Genomic DNA, 20,125 nt, shown 5'->3' on the forward strand with positions numbered 1-20,125 from the left:
GGAGTTTTACAGAATTTATTAACTTAGAAAATAAATAATTGAGAAAAAATAATTTTATCCTTTTATTCTTTATTATTAATTGTAATAAATCATTATCTTAAAATATAAAATTTTAATCATTTTTTGACTAATAAAATTATTAGATTTAAATAGATAAATCTTTGTAAAATATTCAAAATAGTAAAGCATTTATATTTCAAATAAGCTTGAAATGACTAGTATAAGGAATGATAAAAGCAGTTCATATCTAAACTCAAACTTAAGTTTCTAAATAATATAAAAAACTAAAATAACTAAATATTTTGGCAGAATAATTTCATGGTTAATAATCAATATTTTTTATTATTGAAAAGACTTTAATGCAAAATATTTATTGAAAAAAGAAAAATTAATTAATTATTTAATTAACAAGAAACAAGAATACTTTATTATAGTAAATAATTGAAATTTTATAATAACTTAAGCAGTTAAACAAGTAATTTATTTCTTAAAGAATGTCTCGAAGTACTAGAAGTGTTTCATCAAAAATTAGTCCACAAAAACATTTGCTAGATCTAAGCGTAACTAATTACTATGATTATGAATACTTTTAAACTCCTAAAAGCTTTGTTTAGAGTAAATATATTATTTATATTCAAATCAATATATTTGAAAATATCATTTGTTAAAGGCTTGCAAGAAACTCCTAATAGACTTCCTAACCATTATAGGAAAAACTTAATGTTAAAAATATAAGGTGGTTATTTTTTGAAGTTATTCTTAAGTTAAAATAAATTATTGTTAAAATTATTTTAGATTAATATGATAAGTTTGAAAATAATATGAAAAAGAAATAGATTATGCAAGTTTAATAAAGAATGAAAGTAAATGAGTTTGAGTAATATAGAGAAAATAAACTTAATTGTTTAGATTAAAATTTAAGCAAGACAACAGAGTTAAAGGCGAAAAAAATTGAAACAAAAGTAAAAAAAATCTCCGAGCATAATACCCATGTTTAGTAAACTCAACAAAAACATAAAACTGTAAATACAAAACAATAAATAAATTATAATTTTGTTAGTATGTAAATTTTATTTTGTTTAGGATATTAAATAGGATAGTAGAGAAAAAGCTAAAAATATTAAGTCATACCAAGATGATATGAGTTAGTTTATGGAAACTAGAGAAAAATCTTTTTTTTTAACCTCTCAAACTAGAAATTTATCATAGATGTAAGAAAGAGAAAATTATAAAAAATAAAAATATGACATTGAGCTTGAGCAGTCAAATAAAAAATACCATTAATTGACTGATAAATTGGAATCAGGAAAATAAAAAAGAGAAATGATTTTAGCTTAAAAAACTTAAACAGCAGCTAAAGTAGATTAAATTGTACGTATTATTTATAAGTTGTGTTAGCAGTAATTAATATTTTAATTTCTTTTTTATCTATTAAAAAGTTAGAATAAAATTTGAGTATCCATGAGAAAAATTTGTAGAGACACTAGAATGAAATGTTAGCAAAAATGACTGAGAAATTAGAAAAAATAAATATGACTAATGTATGTATTGTTTAAATAATCAAAATTAAATTCATTTAATTTTTTTAATAGATCATCAAAGAGAAGGCTAATTAGATTATTATGGAGAAATAGAAACAAGAATAAAAAGAAAAGAATGAAGCTTTACAGAGCAACTAGCAAAAATTAAGAGAAAATTAACTTTAACGTGTTAAAATTTTGAATTAAAAATTTGTAATTAACTTTAAATTTCTAATCTAAATCCAACTTAATACTTTTTATTCTAATGTTAGAATTCTCCGGTTAAGCTTTAAAAATCACCATCGAAATTAAATGTTGATGAATAAATAATTAAAGTTTTAACCAATTATGATAAAATAAAGTAGATGCAAGTAATAAAATATTTATTTATTTCTTTTGAAAATGGTAGATAAAAATTTTATATTAATTTAAATAAAGGAAATAAAGAATTAGTAGCTATTACAAAATCATTTAGAATATACAACAAATAATAAAATTCTTAAAGTATCTTATGATAAATTAAATGATTATAAAAGAAGAGCTTATTTCTTATAAAAGAAAGATGACATATGATATTTATTTATTTTTAAGTTAGTAATTTTGTAAATATACTTAGAGTATTTAAGATTTAATTTTTATATTTGTTTTATTTTAAAAATAAATACTAGAACATCTATAAAAATAATTAGAATAATTTAAAGCTTTTTTTTTCCAACTTTTAATTGAAAAATAAGAATTTAGTTTTTATTAATACAATAAAAGATATTTATTTATACCTTAAATACAGTAGATATAGTAAAATATATTAAATTAATAAATATTTATATAATAAAAGGCCAATTATTAATTAAATTTATTATGTTTTTAAAAGGTCAGAAATTTCATATTTTATTCTATTTTTTTCACTTTTTTGAGATAATATTTAGAATCAGCAACATGAAGACTTATTTTAATCTTTTTGTTGTTTACTTAAATTAACATTTCCTCCTTCTTCAGTTTAATCTCTACTTTTACTTTAATAAAAGGAGTACTCAGCTCCTATTTTTATAGTTTGGTTCTATTATTTAATAAAATTTTTTAACTATTTGTAGAATTTAGATTATTTATTATTTTTTACATCTCCTATTGGTATTTCTCCTGAATCAACTTTTCTAGTGATTTATTCAGCAAGTTTAGTAAATGCCTTTTAAAAATTGATAATAATTAGGTAAAATTAAATATTTAAAGTTATCCTACTTCATCTACATTAATTGAATCTCTTGCTGATGTTTCAAAAAATAAAAACCCATTTTCATTTGCAACAGCTTGACCTTCTTCAGTTTAAACTTATCTCCTGTTTTTTAAAAATCAGCGTTTTAATTATTTTATTTTGTTTTGATTAGTTTTACTGAGATTCTTTATCTTTTTTATTGCCTATTAATAGAACAACCATGTTTTGATTACCATTCGATTTCATCTCTTTTATCCAATCATTTATATGTAAGAAACTATCTCTCCTTTAATAAAAATATATTTTATATTTAACAAGAGTAATAGATTTGATTAATAAATACAATTCTACCTTGATATATCATACACAACTATTGCTCCTATTGCTGTTCTATAGTAAGCTCTTGTAAGAGACCTAAAATTTTCTTATCCGGCCTATTAATTAATTTTATAATTCACAATTGCTAAACTAATTATGAATTTTTAAATATTTTTTTTCCAAAAAGAAATATTTTACAGTATCCCATATTTAAAGCTTAATATTTTTTCCATCAATCTACACAATTTTAACTCCAAATTCAACTCCAATAGTTACATCGTGGTTTTTTCTAATATAATTTTCTGTAAATTGAAGTACTAAGCAAGATTTTCCTACACCTTTTAATAAATCAACATGATCTTAAATTCATACTCCTTATTTTAGTTATATCAATAAATTTGGAAGAAAAATAATTTTACCTGAATCGCCTATGACAATAAACTTAAATAAATAATAATAAGAACTCATTTAGCTAATATTAGTATAAATAATGTAAATCTTTGTTATGTGTTCTTTAAACTTTTATATTTTATTAACTATATTTGTTAATTTAAGGTTTTTACTAAAAAAAGTAATTTAATTAATACTTTAATTAGCTTTTATCACCTAATTTGCGTTGCTTAGTTAAATTACTTTATTTCAGAATATATTCGCACACCATTTAATTAAATGCAATTTCTTATCAGATAGATAAAAGATTTGAATCTCAAAGTAATTTAAAGTGAGAAAATTCCTTGTTAAAGTTTTTTAATTTGATTAATATCTAATTTATCCAAAATATTATTTTATAGAATAATATTTAATTTATTAAATTAATTAATTAACGATACAAGAAATTTATTTTATTTAATTTTGTTGAAAGTTCAAATTTTTAAAATTTATAAAATACAAGATGTTTTAATTTTAATAAAAACAGAAGTATGTATATACTAAAGAAAAGAAAAAAGTTTTTTTATTAAAAGAAAGTAAAGAATATATTTATCAAGTAAAATAGTTAAATGAATAAATAAACATTCCTGTCTTTTTAATTTCTATGATTTTACTTAAAATATTTAAATTCATTAAAATCATCTAAAACACTTCTATGAAAATAAATTATATTTAAAATCTATTATATTTATTAAATATTAATTAATAATTTTATATAGACACATGCTAGCCATTAAAGAGTCTATTTGTTTTTGTGCTTTAAAACAAAAGCATTCTTTAATAAAACAAAATTTATTAATCAAATTTATCAATTTTTATTATTAATATTTTAGGAAAGTAGAAAAAGTAAGTTTAACATAAAAGTTTATAAATGAGCTCTTTTGAATTAGTAGATGACAATAAAAAAAACTAAAATTATCAAAGGATTAAGTGCTTAACTAAATTAGGTTAATGGAAAATATTTTATGACTAAAAAGAAAAAACATACTTAATAAAATCAAGGGATTTAAATCAAATAGAAGATTTAATTTCTTTATAATTAGGTGAGTAAGAAAAGTAATATCTCAGACATAAATAGACAGAAAGAAAAATGAATTAGCCAACTTAGTAATAATAAGAAAGAAGAAATAGATTTTTTTAATAAAAATAGATTATTTCTGAACTTGGATAGCAGCTAGATGTTATTGCGATTGAAGACGAAAAGCCTTGAAACTTTTTTTTAATGGTAAGCTTAAAACCAAATTTTGTAAGTAAGTGGTTATTAATTTATTTACTTTAGCTTTTTAAATTATTATAAATATTATTTTTTTAGGTTGTAATAAATAGAGAGGCCTTTCCTTGATGCGCATATTCAATTTTGAATGAAAATTTAAAGGAAAATAGATTTGCAATATTTTTAATCTTAAAAGCAATGATTATCATTCATATTCTATTTCTAAATATCATAAAAAAAAGATAAGAAAATTTAAGAAATTTAATCCTAATTATTTAAATACAGTATAATATTCAACGAAAAGAAGATAGTGTATTATTTATTCATATATAATTTGTAAAAAATTGAGTTATTCTTCACAAAAAATTGTTAAAAAAATTGAAAGTTTATTCCAAAAAATGATTTAAAAATATAAAAGTAATAAAATAAATATATTATTTATACTGAATAGTTAACAAGCAGATTAAACTTTTATTGAAGTAAAAATAAATTTTAAAAATTAAAACATTTTAAGTAAATTTGAAACATAATAAAAATTATATAAACATAAGAAAACTTTATTTATTTATCTATAAATAATTATAAAAAAATAATAATAATTTAAAAAAAAGATTGAATTATTTTAAAAATATATTTAACTCTGAATAAAAATATCTTTGAAAATCTATTTTTTAATTTTTATTAAAATAAATTTGAAAATTTATATAATTTTAAGTTAAAAAATAATGTTTAAATAAAAAGTTTAGAAACACATTTGCTTGTCAAAAACTGTAACTGCAAAATAAGGGATATGAGTACTTATTAATTAGGCTATCAAATACTTTTAAATTTTAACTTTTTAATAGGATGTATCTATTCTTTTGTAAAAATAATTAGCTGATAAGAAAATAATTCATTTTCAGTAAAAAATTGTTAAAATAGATGCATTCATTTAATTAAAGTGTCTATCCTTGAATTTAAAATAAATAATTTCACCAATTAAAGCATCTATTGATACTCAAAAATTTTAATTTAAGTTTGAATTACCTCTAAAAGTTGTTTGTTATAATTAATTTCAAAAAATAACTTAATAATAACTAAATAAATAAAGAAAATAATAAAATAAATGGAAGATTTTACCTATTTTGAAAAACCTACTGGTAAATAATAATACTGTAAAAATCTTCAATTAAAAAATAAAACTTGTAAAATTGTTAATTAACTTGGCGGAAAGTTTAGTTAAGAAAAATGGGCTTCTTGGAATTTTAAGAAAAACACTGGATATAAACCTATTTTTAGTTGTAAAGGATATGGAGGTGATTGTGGATGTGGTAAAAATAGGGGAAAAGAAATTAAAAATTCAACTTAATTTATCTAAACCTAAGCCTAATCTGGTTTAAGAGAATGGAAATTCACATCTGAACAAAATTGATAATTAACTAAAAAACTTATTATATATTTACTTATTTAATTCTTATAATTCTATTATGCATTTATTTATTTATTTATTTATTATTTATATTTTGTTAAATTAATTCTAAAATAAAATAATTATCAAAAAAAATTTACTTCTTTATGCTTAATTGCTTAAAAATTCATAAATATCTATATTTAGTGTTGAGATGACGTTTTATTTTTTTTGGTAAGGACAATTAACTTGGTAAGAATAATTAACTTGGTAAGAATAAAATAGATTTAAATACCTGGTCATGTATAGAAAAACAAAATTTTAAATTGTTAAAATTTGTAAGAAAACATCAATTTAAGAAAGTTGTTTTGATTTATTGTTTAATTAATAAGGTAAAATTCGATATCTATTCTATTGGTTTTGATTATGATTTTAATATTTAGTTGTATAAATTGGCTGATATTTAGGATATTAAATATCCTATATTTTTTAATTACAAATTTTAGTAAAAGTATAAGAAAGAAAGATAACCATAATATAAATTTATAAAAAGCCATTAAATCCGTTATAAAAAGCTTTTTTGCATGGGAAACTGCTGTGGAGATAAAAACTCAGGAACATCTAACTCTACATTAATCATAAATGCACAATGTTAGAAAATATATCAATTAGAATCTATAGATCTCTAAAACAATGATCAAGTTTTTAAATATTGTGAAGAGTTAAAAAATTTATCGCATGTTAACGTTAAGTAAATAAGCTCATTTAATGTGATAAATGGGTAATTATATATATCTACTCATCTCAACCAAGGTAAAAAATGTATAAAATTTAGCTTTGTTATTAAAAATTCAACTAAGCATTTTTTATTTTACTCAACAAATAGAAACTGATTTAGCTAAATACATGGATTCTAGAAAAAATAGCATATTACCAAGCTAGATAGCCAAATTTATTATTAGATAAGTATGTTAGGGTCTGTAGTATCTCCATAGAAAGGAAATAGTGCATGGAGATTTGAATTTGAAGAATATCGAAATCAATCCAGCAAATAATGAGATTTAATTAAGTATATTCTTTTTATTTAAAAGCATTTTAGTAATTAAAATAATTTTTGAATAAACTAATTTTTTTGTATCTATTTAGTGAATATGAGTCTCCCATCAAAGTTCTAGCTAAAATTAATAAAGAATCCAGTATTTATTTTTTTATTCGATCTATTCACAGCGTTAATTCAAAATCTTTTTAAAACTTTTTATCAAATTATATTATAGTATCAAATGTAAGAATTCGAATCTCCAGAATAGAAATAAGAAGAAAACATTTCATATTCTTCTGATTTATATTCTTTAGGCGTTTTAGCATTGAGTTTATATGGGGTTAGTTTCTAAAGCACTTTAAAAATATCAAAACCTGTTCATTGCCCTTTCGGATTATATGAAAAATTAAAAGCATTGATAAATCAAAACCCTGATTCAAGACCTCCTATAGATGATATAATTGAAGCTTTAGATTTCGAAAGTATTTTAACCGTTTTTAATAAGACTTAAATATAATAAATATAATTAATTATGTTATTTATAGCCAACCCAGAAAGTATACAGAACATAGATTAGGTGGATAAAGAAAAACAAAACACAAGTAAAAATAGTAAACCGATTGAGTAAAACGAAGATTAACTCAGTCTTTAATCGCAAAAATAAAAAGATTAATAAACTATACATGAAACAAATATAAATGCAGTAATTGCAAGCTAAAAAGATAACTAGTCCTCTGTTAATAATATCTAATTATAGTAAAAATCATAGAAGTAATATATATTTTAAATCAAATTTTACTTGCTTAAAATATTTTTATTTAACTAGTATTATAGAATTGCAAAATAATACTTCCTAATAAATAGAAAAAGCAGTTAATATTGAGCATAAACCAATATCAGAAAAGATAATTCTCTAAAAAGTTAGTGAAAAAATAGAGTATGATTTTAACCCTTACAAATTAAAGCAAACCAAAGAGTAAATAAATATTTTAGCAAATAATTAGTTGTAATGTTATTTATATAATTTATCAGCTAAAGTTATAAAAATCCAATGAAAACTTTACATTATTATCAAGATCATGAATCTTTAATTACATCGATTGCAAGTGACAGTACTCATAATTATATTTTTACTTCTAGTCTTGATGGTTCTGTAATCGTTTACTAGTTTGATTAAAATTAAAAATAGCTCAAACAACATAAAAAATTATCAGATTTTGTTTATGGAGTTTCTTAAGTGAAAGTAACAGCTGACAATAACTATTTAATTGCCTCTGATCTATCTTCCAATATATATATTTATAGTTTAAAAGATTTTAAACTATTCAAAAAGCTAACTAATTTGTTTGAAAAAAGTTGCATACTATCAATTGATATCTCTGAAGATAATCAATAATTGCTGATTTCAGCAACATATAAAAAGACACTTTTATGTAATCTTAAAAACTTTGAAAGTAAATTGAATTGTAATAAATATTTTTAAATTTAATTAATATTCTTCACATTAAAGTTAGTAAATAGTAAAACATTGAAGGATTAAGCAGTAATGGCCAAATTTGTAGATTCTTCTAAAAGTATATTATAATAGGAGAGGAAAGTGGTAAAATACTTGCATACAATTAAGATAACTTGATAACTCCTATTAAGGAATTTAACTACCATAATAATGCTATTACATAGATATCTATTGGAGCTAACTATTTTGCAGTCTCTAGCTAAGATAAAAATATATCAATATTTGATGAATAACTTAATAAAATTTAGAGTATAAGTACTCATCTTGATTGTGTTGCTAATGTATTTATAGATAAGGACTGTAATTCCCTCACTTCTAATGGTTGGGATGGAAGTACATGTTTATTTTTAAAAAATTCCAATGGTTAATTTGAACTTCAAAGCTGTTTTTCAAACGAAACTAGTTGGTCAGTAAGCAGCATTTACATTAAAAAAAATAACCTAATAATATCAAGCGGAGGACGCTTCTTATTTATATTTTCTTGATAATTAGAATAGACCATATAATGATTAATTAAAGTAATTAAAAAGTTAGAATTTATAATAAATATTCAAAATTTTTATTTTTGTTAATTTATTCTAATTTTCATTTTCTAATTTTATTATTTCTTAGTTTAATTTTTAAAGGCAAGTAAACAAATAAAATCAATCATTTATCAAATTTTTGTTATGCATATGTGTGTATGAATAAACCCAAAATATATAAATACTAGTTTCAATTTTATAATTCAAATAATAATTTCCTGAAAATCTTATTAATTTTAATATTTTTCAGAAATCTTTTGGACTTAATTTGTTAGTGTCTGTCTGTCTTAATATATGAGGTTTCAGTATTTAAATTTTATGGATAAATATGATGAAAAATATTATAAATTTGAAGATAATATTCTATTTTCATTTAAAAATTGGATTTTATTTTGGATTTAACAATATAATTTACTTAAAACATAAATAAACATAGTAGCTAGCATCTCACTTAAAGTGAATTTCATTTTGATTAAATACGAATAATAATTTCAAATAATCATCAATATCTAATTTTGCTGGTCTTTTTTCAAGATATCCACTGTCCTCAAGTATTTTATGTATTTTTTCTTTAAATAATTTTTTTTTATCATCTACTTAAGCTGCATCTTCTTCTTCATCTAATCCTTCATCATCGTTATGCTTTTTTTTATTTTATTTTTTGTTGCTTTTTTCATCATCTATTTCTTCATCTAACTCTTCATCCATTCCCATTTACATTAAATCTGCAACATTATTATTATTATTATTTCCTTTTTTCCCTTTTGTATCTTAATTTTGCTTTTATTCTTCTTCAACTGCACCCTATTCTATAGCTTTTATCTTTTAATATGTTTCAAAGTTCTTCTCTAAAACTTAGAGTACTGACTTATTCTTAAAGATAGCAGAAAGCTATTTATTCTTTCTCATAAAGCAAACTCTAAGAAGACCATCCCATTCTATTAATATTTTAAAAAAAATTATTTATTTGATCATATAAAATAATTTTGCTATTTACCAATGTAGTTAAGTACAGGAGCAGGGTTCTTTGGTTCAATACGAATAACAGAAGATTCAACTTTTGGTGGTGGCTTGAAGTTATTTTTACCTACCTTGATTAAGTGATCACACTTTGATAACAACTAAACGTTTACAGATAATCTACAATATAAATCACTTGATGGCTTTGCTACACATCTCATTGCGAATTCTTTTCTAATAGTAGTAAATTTAGATTAATTTTAAATTTAACATTAGCATATGTATATAATAATTGTATCTAAGAATAAGATTATGATTCAAAATTTTACTAAAACATAAGAACTGCATGTCTAAAAAGAGGTCTATGAGAGAGGAGCTTGAATACGAGAGGTGATGAAATTTAATAAGGAGTATTTGCAACACAAACATCAAAAAATGGGAACTCTGTTGAAATAGCATCTCCTTAAATAAGTTCGAATTTATGTGCATGTTGAGAATATTTGAATCTTTTGTTTAGTTCAGCAACCATTCGAGGATCAATTTCAACAGCAATAACTTTTTTAGCCTTTTCTAAGAGGAGTGCAGTAAGATTACCAGTACCAGGACCAATTTCTAATACAATATCAGTAGGTCTAATAGCAGATTTTTCTACTATACTATGTAACATTTATGGATTAACTAAAATATGCTAACCAAAAGACTGTTTTATTCAATAAAAATAAAATATTTTAACCTAAATTATATTCTTTTTAATGATTTTATCTATATTAGTAAAATAATTAACATACTTTATTAAAAACCATTTGGTTTTTGGCAACAGGGTTTTTGCTCATGATTTTTTGTTTTGCTAATATCTTAAGAAATTTGTAAAATTAATTTTTTGATATAAATTTTTATATTTAATTAGATTTGTAAAGTTTTTATACACTATATGAATGAAAAACTATCTGCTCCAAATAGCTGATAAATATCAATCAATTTCAATTATTAATAATGCCAAAACAAAAATTCATTTCAAATTAATTAATCATCACTCAAGTCATGCAAAATACTAACTTTAATTTGTAATTTAATTAATTCTTATTTTTATTTTTGTTAGCTAAATTTATACTAATTCAACTAAAACAAATTCTTCTTTATAATTAGAAGAATTTATTCTACTAATTAGCCTTATTAATTCTACTTATTATTTAAATTTAATTAATTATTTGAATAAATTGCTTAAAAAATCATTTTTTTAAAAGACCTTCTTTAATTAAAAAAAATAACTTAAATAAATTACTAAAAAAATCATTTTTTTAAAAATTCCTTCTTTAATTAATTAAAAAAAATTTGAATTATATTTTTAAGAGAGAAACAATAAGATAATTTGCAAAAAGATTGATTTAAACAATATGTAGTTTTTTAAAAATGAATAATTAATTACACTCTTTTTAATTTATTATAAAGTATTGAATTTAAATTAATTTAAAAATATTTTATTTTTTGTTCTTCAAATTCTTGATTTTAAAATATTCAAATCTCTTTTAATGAAATTTTTTCCATAATATTTGGATTTTATGATGCGTAATAGATAACTCCTCTTCTAAAAATTGATTTGATAGACTTAAATGTTGGAACGACAAAAAGCCTGGGCTTTTTAATAGAGTTTGTAGCTATTTTATTTTGATCTAATTCAGACCCTATATTGTCAAAAGATACATCTAGTTGATCAGTTTTATTACCGTCTTCAAATATCAATGAATTTCTATATAATTCTTCTGAATTTAAAAAGGCTTGCAAAATTCTAATTTTTTTCTTTTACTCTTTGGGTGCATGTCTAATCATATGAAGATAGTTTCCTATATTTTACCTGAATTCTATCATTTAGTCATTAAAATATTCATTGATCGCATATTATTTAACTTCTATTGAGTTTATAGTGTTTAATACACTTTATTTTTTTCTCCAAAACAGCTGTTCATTATCTTCTGTCTTTTTTACTTCAATAGTCTACTCCATACCCATGAAATAATACCTATTTTTTATTAATTATATTTTTTTAATTTATAGTTTAATAATATTTTGAATACTTATCCCATAGTTTGTCAAGTAGTTTTTTGAAATTGGCTTTTTTAATTCTAAAAATCTTGTAGTTTTATTAAACTGTAATAACTATTTAATAGTATCTATTCATTTTGACCCATAACTCTGAATACTGAGAATTATACTTCAAAGCTCTTACTATCAGATGGCCAGCTTGCTTCTTTTTTTTCTTTTTAATTATATTTGCTAATGTTTCCATAGTGATTTTAGCATATCTTAAATTATTTTTATCCTCGTCTTTAGGGTATTACCTATAAAATCTCTTTATTTTATAAATAATTTAGTATTTTTGCAAAAGTTATTAACACAATCATTAATTACTCTAAACTTCATGGTCAAAGGATGTGCTTTCCATGCTATCTTTGCAAAATTCTTGATTACTTCTTTTTTTTCTATGAATTTGTCGTTAATCATAGAACTTATCTTTGCTAAGTAAATCTTTAAAAATAATTTTTAAAATATATTTAAAATAACTCAAAAGATTATTTACAATTTGAAACCAAAAATAAGTAAAAAAGTCAAGTCTAAATTTCTTTATCTTATGGATCTGCTTTTAAATCTTAGAAAGCTGTTCTTATTCTATAGCTTCTTACTTAGCTTCTTTAGTTTCTTGAGCTTTCTTAATAACATTTATTATATGATTATAAGTTTCTTTCTTTTTTGAATAAACGTTTAAGGTTTTTGTAAATTAGTCAATCTCTTTAGAAACTTTTATATTTTTAAGGATAAAATTTCCTTCTTCTTTCATTTTTCTTTGCCTTTCTTATTGAATTTCAATTACATTTTGCTTGAGCTTTGAATAATTTATCTAATTAAAGCTCTCAAGGCTTGCAATATTTGGAATAGATGTAATGGATTAGCGATTTTGAAGATCTTAATTTGAAAGACGTTTGGTATCTTATCCAAAAGTATACTTTAGTTATATATCTTGCTCTTAATCTGACAGTAAAGAAAAGTACAAGAAATGATGCTTTTTGAAAATGCTTTAATTCTTTTCATCATCAATGCTTATAGCTTTAGTGTTATTAAATACATAATCGCAGTTAAAGTTGTTAGGCTGTATGCAAGTTTTACTAACATAAAGTTTGATATTAGAAGAGTTTTTTTCAACCACAAATTTAACTCTAAGTGGAGTATTTCTTTCCAAAACTTTAATCTTGAAATAAATAAACTCATTTATATCACATCTTATTACATTAAGTATTCCATCTTAAACTAATTGAGAGTTTATAGTAGTGTTACTAATAACCTAATATATAAATTAAAAATAAAATTAAATATAGGTATTTTAATTTCAATAGAACGAACAATCCAAAATAATGTTTATTTTATCTCACTAAATATTTGGATGTTTATAAAATTAAGTTAGAACAAATTGCATTTTGATGCTTTAAACTATTAAAATTGATAAATTATCTAATTATTTATGCTTATTGATTTTAACTAACTCTTTTAGTTATTAGATAATAAAAATGTATAATATTGATAAAATGAATAATAAAATAATTTACTAAATATTTAAAACTTAAAATAATTTACATTCACTAACTTCTTTTTTGCTTTATTAGACTTATTGAGTAATAAAAATTCTGAAGGATCAATAGTTGTAGCACTTTAGAACTACTTTCCTTCGATTTTATCAATCCATTCAAAATTATGAGAAAAGTTATCGTAGAGAGACTATGCAGATCCTACTTTGACACTTAATTATTACAAAGATTTAGATTAATTTTTTGATGTTAAAGTGTTATCTAAATTTTAAAGACTGCCATTCTTATTTTTTTAGCTAGCGATTTACAAATTAAAATTTGATCCTTTGATAGAAGACACTTATGTTTGCGAAGATATTAAATTTCTTGAAGAACCTTAATCTTAACTTAAGTAAAGAAGACTTTTCATTGAATGCAATTATGGTTTTGAGTTAGAAAAAGGAGTTTGAGATGATTCTTTAGTTGTAATTTGAAGTTTTTCATTCTACTCTTTAACAAACTATTATGTATATTTCTAAAAGCTATTAGAAGATTTAGCAAATAGACTAGAATTATTTTTAAATCCATCATCTATTTATTTTAATCTCCTATGCTCAATTTATTTATCGGCTTTGCTATTATAATTGGATTGTAAGGAATTGTTTCTCAAACTTTATGGATTTATTTTTATTTATTCTACTATACTATTCAAGTTAGTATAACTCCCTTTCAATCTAATTTAATTTTATGGAGTTTATGGATTAATGAGAAGCTGTTAATTCAAAACAGATGAAACACTTGTGCTATTAAGAGGTGTACATATCGTCCTACTCAAAGTACTAGTTTAATTTCTAACATCCTTTTTTAATTCTTCTCTTTGTAATCTTTTACTTTATCCAATATACCTGTTTGCTATTTAATATTGCTCTTACTGTTGATTTTTGAGAATGTTGCTCATGAGCTTATATGTTATTTAATCAATTATTTATTAATATTAACATCAAATACGATGACTAAATTTTAAGTTTGTCAAATTGCTTTTAAAGTTTGTCAGTAAATGATTATTTTAATAAAATTTTTACAAAACCATATCTTTATTTATAATTCAAGTCTAAAAAGCATTAAAAAGATAAGATACATAAACAATTAAATACCTGCATTCATATTTATTTATATAAGTAATTAATAAATTTAGTAGTTTTATTAATTTTATAATAAATACCTTGATATTTTTTACTTAACTTTTTAAAATCTATTTTAAAGATATATCTTGCTAATCCAGGTATTAAAATATGATGAACTGGATAGCATCATAATTTAATACATGGATTTTGTTTAATTTAAAATAAAAAAAATAAATTAAAATATTTATGAAAACATATGTAAAGGCACTATTTAATAAAATTCATAAATTTGTAAATAATAAATAAATATATAGTATAAAAAGTGTTCAAATACAATATTCAATATTTTTTTTCAAATTTTTGGGGATTTTCATGATTTAAAAAAATAATTTTTTTTATAAATTTAGAAGCTCATGCTTGATATTTAAAAACTAACTGAATTAAGAATAATTTTATGAAATTTGAAAATTAAAAATATTTATAAATTTCATTAAAAATAATAAATTAGAGCAAATACTTATATTTAAAAACATTTAATAAAAAAACACACAGATTTGAAGAAATAAATTAATCATTTATTAAGTATACTTAATTCCTTTTATTTATTTGTGCTTGTTTATATAAATGAAGGCCTATGCTATAATTATTATTATTTGGATATTTAATCTTTCTTGTTAAATGAATAGGCTCTAGCTTTTAAAAGTGGTTTCTTTTGGTTTTTCATATTTTTCATATTATATTTTTTGATAACAGTGTCATAGTTACATTGAGGAAAATAAATCAAAAAATTTTTTTATACATCTATTTCAAAACATTTTTCATCCAAAATTTGATATAAATTTTAATATGTGTGATAAATTTAGTTAGCTAAGGATGTTTATTTTTTCATGCTATTCTCTTATCTATTTTCTAATTGTTTCAAAATTCCACCAGTCATAAATGTTTTAAAAGAATTTTACTTTTATCCTACATTTACTGAATTTTAAGGATTTTTTTTACTTATTGATTACCTTAAGGATTCTGGCTTTATACTAACACTCAAATCACTATATATTTTTCCCATAGTATTTTGTTCATTACCTTTAAATTCTTCTGTATTTTTTTAAGATATGTATTAATTTGAAAAAGAAGAAAAATTTTAGGAGTAGGTTTCTCCGAAAAAGAGTTTAGCTTCATCATAAGCATTTTATTTGTAAGGTGATTAAGGCACTTTTTATATATAAGTAATATTTCTAGCTGGCAATTTTTAGTTTTAAGAGACATTTTGTGTTATACTACTCTTTTAAGTAACCAGCTAGTGATCTATACTTGATGGTAAGCTTTAATAGGTATATAGATCTTCTTCATGAAAATACTAATGAAAAGGAGCTAAACTATTAATATGCATAGGTTATTATAGATGCATTTCACTTGTATCTAAGGAAGAATCATAATAAACTTCAGGTTCTTGATTCTGTAACTTTTGCTTATAGTTTTATGAATTAAAAACCAAGTCTGATTAAGGTTATATAAGTCCTTGAGAACCTAAGGCTCTTTGATTTAAATTATTTAATCTTTACTTACTTTTTTATAATAATTCAATCTTTTTTAAGCTCTGTAATGATGGCTTGATATGAGAAATTTAGATGTTAACATCAGAAACTGAATATGGTTGCAGTAGACTTGTTATATCTTGATGACCAATATTGTTTTAATTAAAACCATTTTTTTAAGAACAAATTAGTTAATTTGATAGTAAATCATTCACTTGTGGCTGAGTCACTATTATAGTTCCTGTTTGAATTCCAATTTAATTTGCTATACTTTATTCTAATAATGTTGCACCTCCTATTTATGTAATTAGTTTATTTGTCGACTATTCTTTGACTTAAGCATTACAATCTGGAGATAACTCAACCATTAAATATTTAAAAGCAGAAAAATCCTTTGATCGTTTACGTTAATGGCTAGCATCTCTTTCTTAATAAGTTGAAATATTTGTCTTATATATTATTTAATCTCTATTCATTATTTTGTGGATATAGGGACATTCATAAGAGTAATGATATAATTTCCCACAGCTTTTACAGTTCAAGTTTAAAATATTTTTTAGCTTAAAAAAGCTAACTTTATCTTAGCTTAAAAAAAACTTCTCCTTTTTTTAAATTAGTAAATTAAACTCTATTTAAAGTAAAATAATTGAATTAAAAATATGACAAATATTTTAATAATAAGTACTTAAATAAAACTAATAATAACATTTATTTCTTTTAACTTCGATAAAAATCTTGGGTAAAAAATTTTATCAATTTAAACTAAATTTACTTCTAAATAAAAATTTTTAATTGGAAAAAGTGGATTACTTTTTCTTCAGGAAAATCATTTAGAAGCTATAGAAATGATGATCTTTCTAAGTATGCTAGATTTGTTGCTGAGAATGTTTTAAATTTGGGAACTATACTAGGTTATTATCCAGTTACAAACAGTTCTAGATTTATTACTTCACCTCTCTGAAATATAATTGATTAAAATTAGTAATTTAATTATTTTGATTAAAATCTATTTTTTACTTTGTATCTCTAGCCTGAATAATGGCCTGAGCTGACTTTCTAAGAAAAGCTGAATCCAACATCTCCTTATATCACAAATAGAAGACTTTCGTTAAAGGATTCTTTAGACGGAAATACAGTCTCATCTACTTCCATTCCAGCCCCTAATTAAATTTCTTTAACTAGTGAGCACAGATTATATAAAAATTTAGAGTCAAATGTCTATGAAAAATATTACTGACTCTTTATTAATGTATAATACAGTTCTATTTAAACAGTTTGCTTAATAGATTCAGGCATTTAGCCTATTATCTATAACCCAGTTTAATCGTTTGAAGATTTTTATTTCAAGAGAAACGAATAATGCCTGAAAATTTAATCTCTCAGCTCTCTAGTTATACTTCTTTGCTTCATAAAAAGCTGTAATTAAACTATTTTTTTATTATATTCTTCTTCGTTTCTCTTCTTTTCTCTTACTGTTTCACCTACATTAAATATAAATCTTATCAAAATAATTAAAGAGTTTTATTTTTACCTATTGTATTTATAGAATAAGCAAAGACACCGCAAGAAACAAAAGCTACAAATATGACATAAACTCTTTCGTCTTATTTTAATTAATTTTTAACATTTAGAAAGAATAAATATATAATATTTACTTGTTGATTATGGAACAATATCACCATATCCAATTGTTATCATAGTTATAATAGACCAAAATATAGAAGCAACATAAATATCAATATCTCCTTAATTTTGAAATTTAGTAAGCCATGATTGATTATATTTGGATTATTAACCAATTAGAATGAATATGCATCCTGAAATATGAGCTAATAATAAAATCATAATAACTATCCTTAAAAAAACTGTGTATTGCTGATATTTCTAATTGATTTCAAATAATTCTACAACCTTATCGTAATAATATATTACATCGTTAAATTTTAGAATTATAAATATTGAAAGATATCTCAATTCATAGTAAAAACATGCAATTACAGTTATCAGCAATAAAATTACATCAACCCTAATAATTTAAATTAGAGAATTTCTTTTAAATGCAATTATAATATTTACCATGAACTAAATTAAGAAAAGTATCTTTTAGCAATAAGATTTCTCTCACTGACTAATTCACCTCCTTTAAAATAAGCCTATTTAAAAATGTTTTGTTTAAAAGAAATTCTATAAATATCTTACTAAATTTGTTTGAATCAGTAAATTTAATAATAAATATAATGAACAAAGTGAGCATATATTTATTTGTAAGTCAAAGCATAGAGCAAGCGGAGTCAGAATAAGTAGAAACAGCAAAGATATAATATTAAATAATAAAATACAAATCTTTTTAGGTTAACTCTATTTTTTTAGATAAGAGTGTTGATTTATTTCGATTTAATATTAATTAAATAAATGATATTTTACTGGAATCATGACAAATATATCACTATTTATAAATCTAAAGATGAGATCTATATTTTAAATTTTATAGATTAAGATCTATCATGTTTATTTGTTTTATAAAATTACTTGTAAATTGTCTGAGTATATAAATTAATTCATATTTCTATTTCTTTATTTAAAAAAATAAAATCTCTATCATATTCAATTGTTAAAAATTGTATTTATAATTTATTTTACTTAGTTTTACTAGTAGAATTAATAGTCACTTGAAAGATCACCAATCTGATAGAATTAATACTCATAAATCTTTTTAAATAGGACGCTTGAGGCAAAAAGCTTTATTTTCTATATAAATTAGTGTATCTAGACACTTACTTTGATAGATGACACCTTTTATCTTTTATCATTTGATTATTATTAAATGTAATTAGTTTATTTTAAAGTTTTTTTATTTATAGTTTTATCATCTGAATTTTTTTTATCGCTTAGGCTATCTTAATTTTATTGTTTATTCATGTTATTAAATTTACTTAAAGTTTTTTGTTTTTTCTATTAATCTATTATAAAACTACTTTCTCTCATTCTTTGTTCTCCAATACTTTCTACCATAGATTATTTAGCAGATTCTTATAATGGACTAAGAGTTTAGTCGTTTTAATTCAGTTGCTTCTCTACTATTGACTACTAAATATCTGATGAATCCATATATATGCTTAAGAATGTAAAGACAAAAATTTATAATGACCCTCGGAGTTTTTTTAATTTAGCTTCTTTATTTTAAAATTGTGAAAAGTCTACTTTCTATTTATTTGCTTTATTTAATTTTGTTTAGTAAATTATACTTTTTTTAAATTATGGTAATTTTCTATTTTATAGAGATAATTAGTGCCATAGAAACTAAATCAAATTGAAATTATTGTTATTAGTTCATTTTTTAATATAAATGTTTTATTATTATTTAAAATAATATAAATTATTTATGTAAAAAATTAAAATTACTTACAAACTTAATAAAAAAAATATTTATAGCTTTCTAATTAAAATATTCAATAAGTGTTCAAAAGGTAAACATATTTTAAAATAAATGAACAAGCAAAAACTTAAGCTTTTTTAAATTTAACATATAAATAATTGGTTAAATGTTAACTATTTTATTATTATTTAAATATAACAGATAAAAGCAATCTGCTTTCATTCAAAATTTTTTGTGTTCTATTATCAACTTTGACCATATTAATTTCTTAATCTATTGATAAGTCTTTAATAATTTAATTTTTGTGTAAGTAGATTGCTTTTATACTCTATATAATAAAATAAAATTAGGCTGATAAATAATTACATTAGATGTTATAAATTAACTTATTTTAACAGTCATTAAATATTAATTAAAATTAAA

At 21.4% G+C, this 20,125-nt stretch overlaps 9 protein-coding genes across 9 annotated transcripts; 4 read left to right on the forward strand and 5 right to left on the reverse strand. All coding sequences in view use genetic code 6, as the record gives it.

Annotated features, from left to right (window-relative positions):
- Positions 1–413: 413 nt before the first annotated feature.
- On the forward strand, positions 414–2,093 carry TTHERM_000726079 (hypothetical protein; the record flags this gene model as incomplete). The annotated part of the gene is made up of 8 exons (XM_012800849.1): positions 414–615; positions 671–736; positions 796–1,022; positions 1,084–1,371; positions 1,440–1,541; positions 1,593–1,733; positions 1,793–1,891; positions 1,959–2,093. The coding sequence occupies exons 1-8, from the start codon at positions 495–497 to the stop codon at positions 2,091–2,093; spliced, it is 1,179 nt and encodes a 392-aa protein (XP_012656303.1). The 5' UTR covers positions 414–494.
- Positions 2,094–2,448: 355 nt separating this feature from the next.
- TTHERM_00726080 (small guanosine triphosphatase family Ras-related in brain (Rab) family protein) lies at positions 2,449–3,516 on the reverse strand (the record flags this gene model as incomplete). The annotated part of the gene is made up of 7 exons (XM_001027131.2): positions 2,449–2,577; positions 2,638–2,703; positions 2,757–2,853; positions 2,909–3,016; positions 3,082–3,164; positions 3,247–3,386; positions 3,468–3,516. 7 exons carry the CDS (start codon positions 3,514–3,516, stop codon positions 2,449–2,451), a joined length of 672 nt encoding a protein of 223 aa, XP_001027131.2.
- An 832-nt stretch (positions 3,517–4,348) lies between these two features.
- Positions 4,349–4,687, forward strand: TTHERM_00726090 (hypothetical protein; the record flags this gene model as incomplete). The annotated part of the gene is made up of 1 exon (XM_001027132.3): positions 4,349–4,687. One exon carries the CDS (start codon positions 4,349–4,351, stop codon positions 4,685–4,687), a length of 339 nt encoding a protein of 112 aa, XP_001027132.3.
- A 1,108-nt stretch (positions 4,688–5,795) lies between these two features.
- On the forward strand, positions 5,796–6,101 carry TTHERM_00726100 (hypothetical protein; the record flags this gene model as incomplete). The annotated part of the gene is made up of 1 exon (XM_001027133.1): positions 5,796–6,101. The coding sequence occupies one exon, from the start codon at positions 5,796–5,798 to the stop codon at positions 6,099–6,101; it is 306 nt and encodes a 101-aa protein (XP_001027133.1).
- A 560-nt stretch (positions 6,102–6,661) lies between these two features.
- TTHERM_00726110 (protein kinase) lies at positions 6,662–9,117 on the forward strand (the record flags this gene model as incomplete). The annotated part of the gene is made up of 8 exons (XM_001027134.3): positions 6,662–6,890; positions 6,964–7,146; positions 7,224–7,273; positions 7,352–7,598; positions 7,662–7,887; positions 7,943–8,092; positions 8,149–8,570; positions 8,627–9,117. The coding sequence occupies 8 exons, from the start codon at positions 6,662–6,664 to the stop codon at positions 9,115–9,117; spliced, it is 1,998 nt and encodes a 665-aa protein (XP_001027134.3).
- Positions 9,118–9,603: 486 nt separating this feature from the next.
- On the reverse strand, positions 9,604–10,949 carry TTHERM_00726120 (dimethyladenosine transferase, putative; the record flags this gene model as incomplete). Its single annotated transcript, XM_001027135.3, has 4 exons — positions 9,604–10,094; positions 10,154–10,350; positions 10,446–10,816; positions 10,905–10,949. The coding sequence occupies 4 exons, from the start codon at positions 10,947–10,949 to the stop codon at positions 9,604–9,606; spliced, it is 1,104 nt and encodes a 367-aa protein (XP_001027135.2).
- Positions 10,950–11,631: 682 nt separating this feature from the next.
- Positions 11,632–14,628, reverse strand: TTHERM_00726130 (hypothetical protein; the record flags this gene model as incomplete). The annotated part of the gene is made up of 5 exons (XM_001027136.2): positions 11,632–12,133; positions 12,189–12,463; positions 12,523–12,639; positions 12,692–13,450; positions 13,741–14,628. The coding sequence occupies 5 exons, from the start codon at positions 14,626–14,628 to the stop codon at positions 11,632–11,634; spliced, it is 2,541 nt and encodes an 846-aa protein (XP_001027136.2).
- Positions 14,629–15,365: 737 nt separating this feature from the next.
- TTHERM_000726139 (cation channel family transporter) lies at positions 15,366–18,759 on the reverse strand (the record flags this gene model as incomplete). The annotated part of the gene is made up of 7 exons (XM_012800850.1): positions 15,366–16,928; positions 17,137–17,283; positions 17,344–17,807; positions 17,858–17,929; positions 17,982–18,352; positions 18,403–18,479; positions 18,526–18,759. The coding sequence occupies 7 exons, from the start codon at positions 18,757–18,759 to the stop codon at positions 15,366–15,368; spliced, it is 2,928 nt and encodes a 975-aa protein (XP_012656304.1).
- Positions 18,760–18,930: 171 nt separating this feature from the next.
- On the reverse strand, positions 18,931–19,852 carry TTHERM_00726140 (hypothetical protein; the record flags this gene model as incomplete). The annotated part of the gene is made up of 3 exons (XM_001027137.2): positions 18,931–19,626; positions 19,729–19,762; positions 19,830–19,852. 3 exons carry the CDS (start codon positions 19,850–19,852, stop codon positions 18,931–18,933), a joined length of 753 nt encoding a protein of 250 aa, XP_001027137.2.
- Positions 19,853–20,125: the final 273 nt, after the last annotated feature.

Source organism: Tetrahymena thermophila, assembly GCF_000189635.1.
Source record: "Tetrahymena thermophila SB210 genomic scaffold scf_8253904, whole genome shotgun sequence".
Taxonomy (NCBI): Eukaryota; Ciliophora; class Oligohymenophorea; order Hymenostomatida; family Tetrahymenidae; genus Tetrahymena; species Tetrahymena thermophila.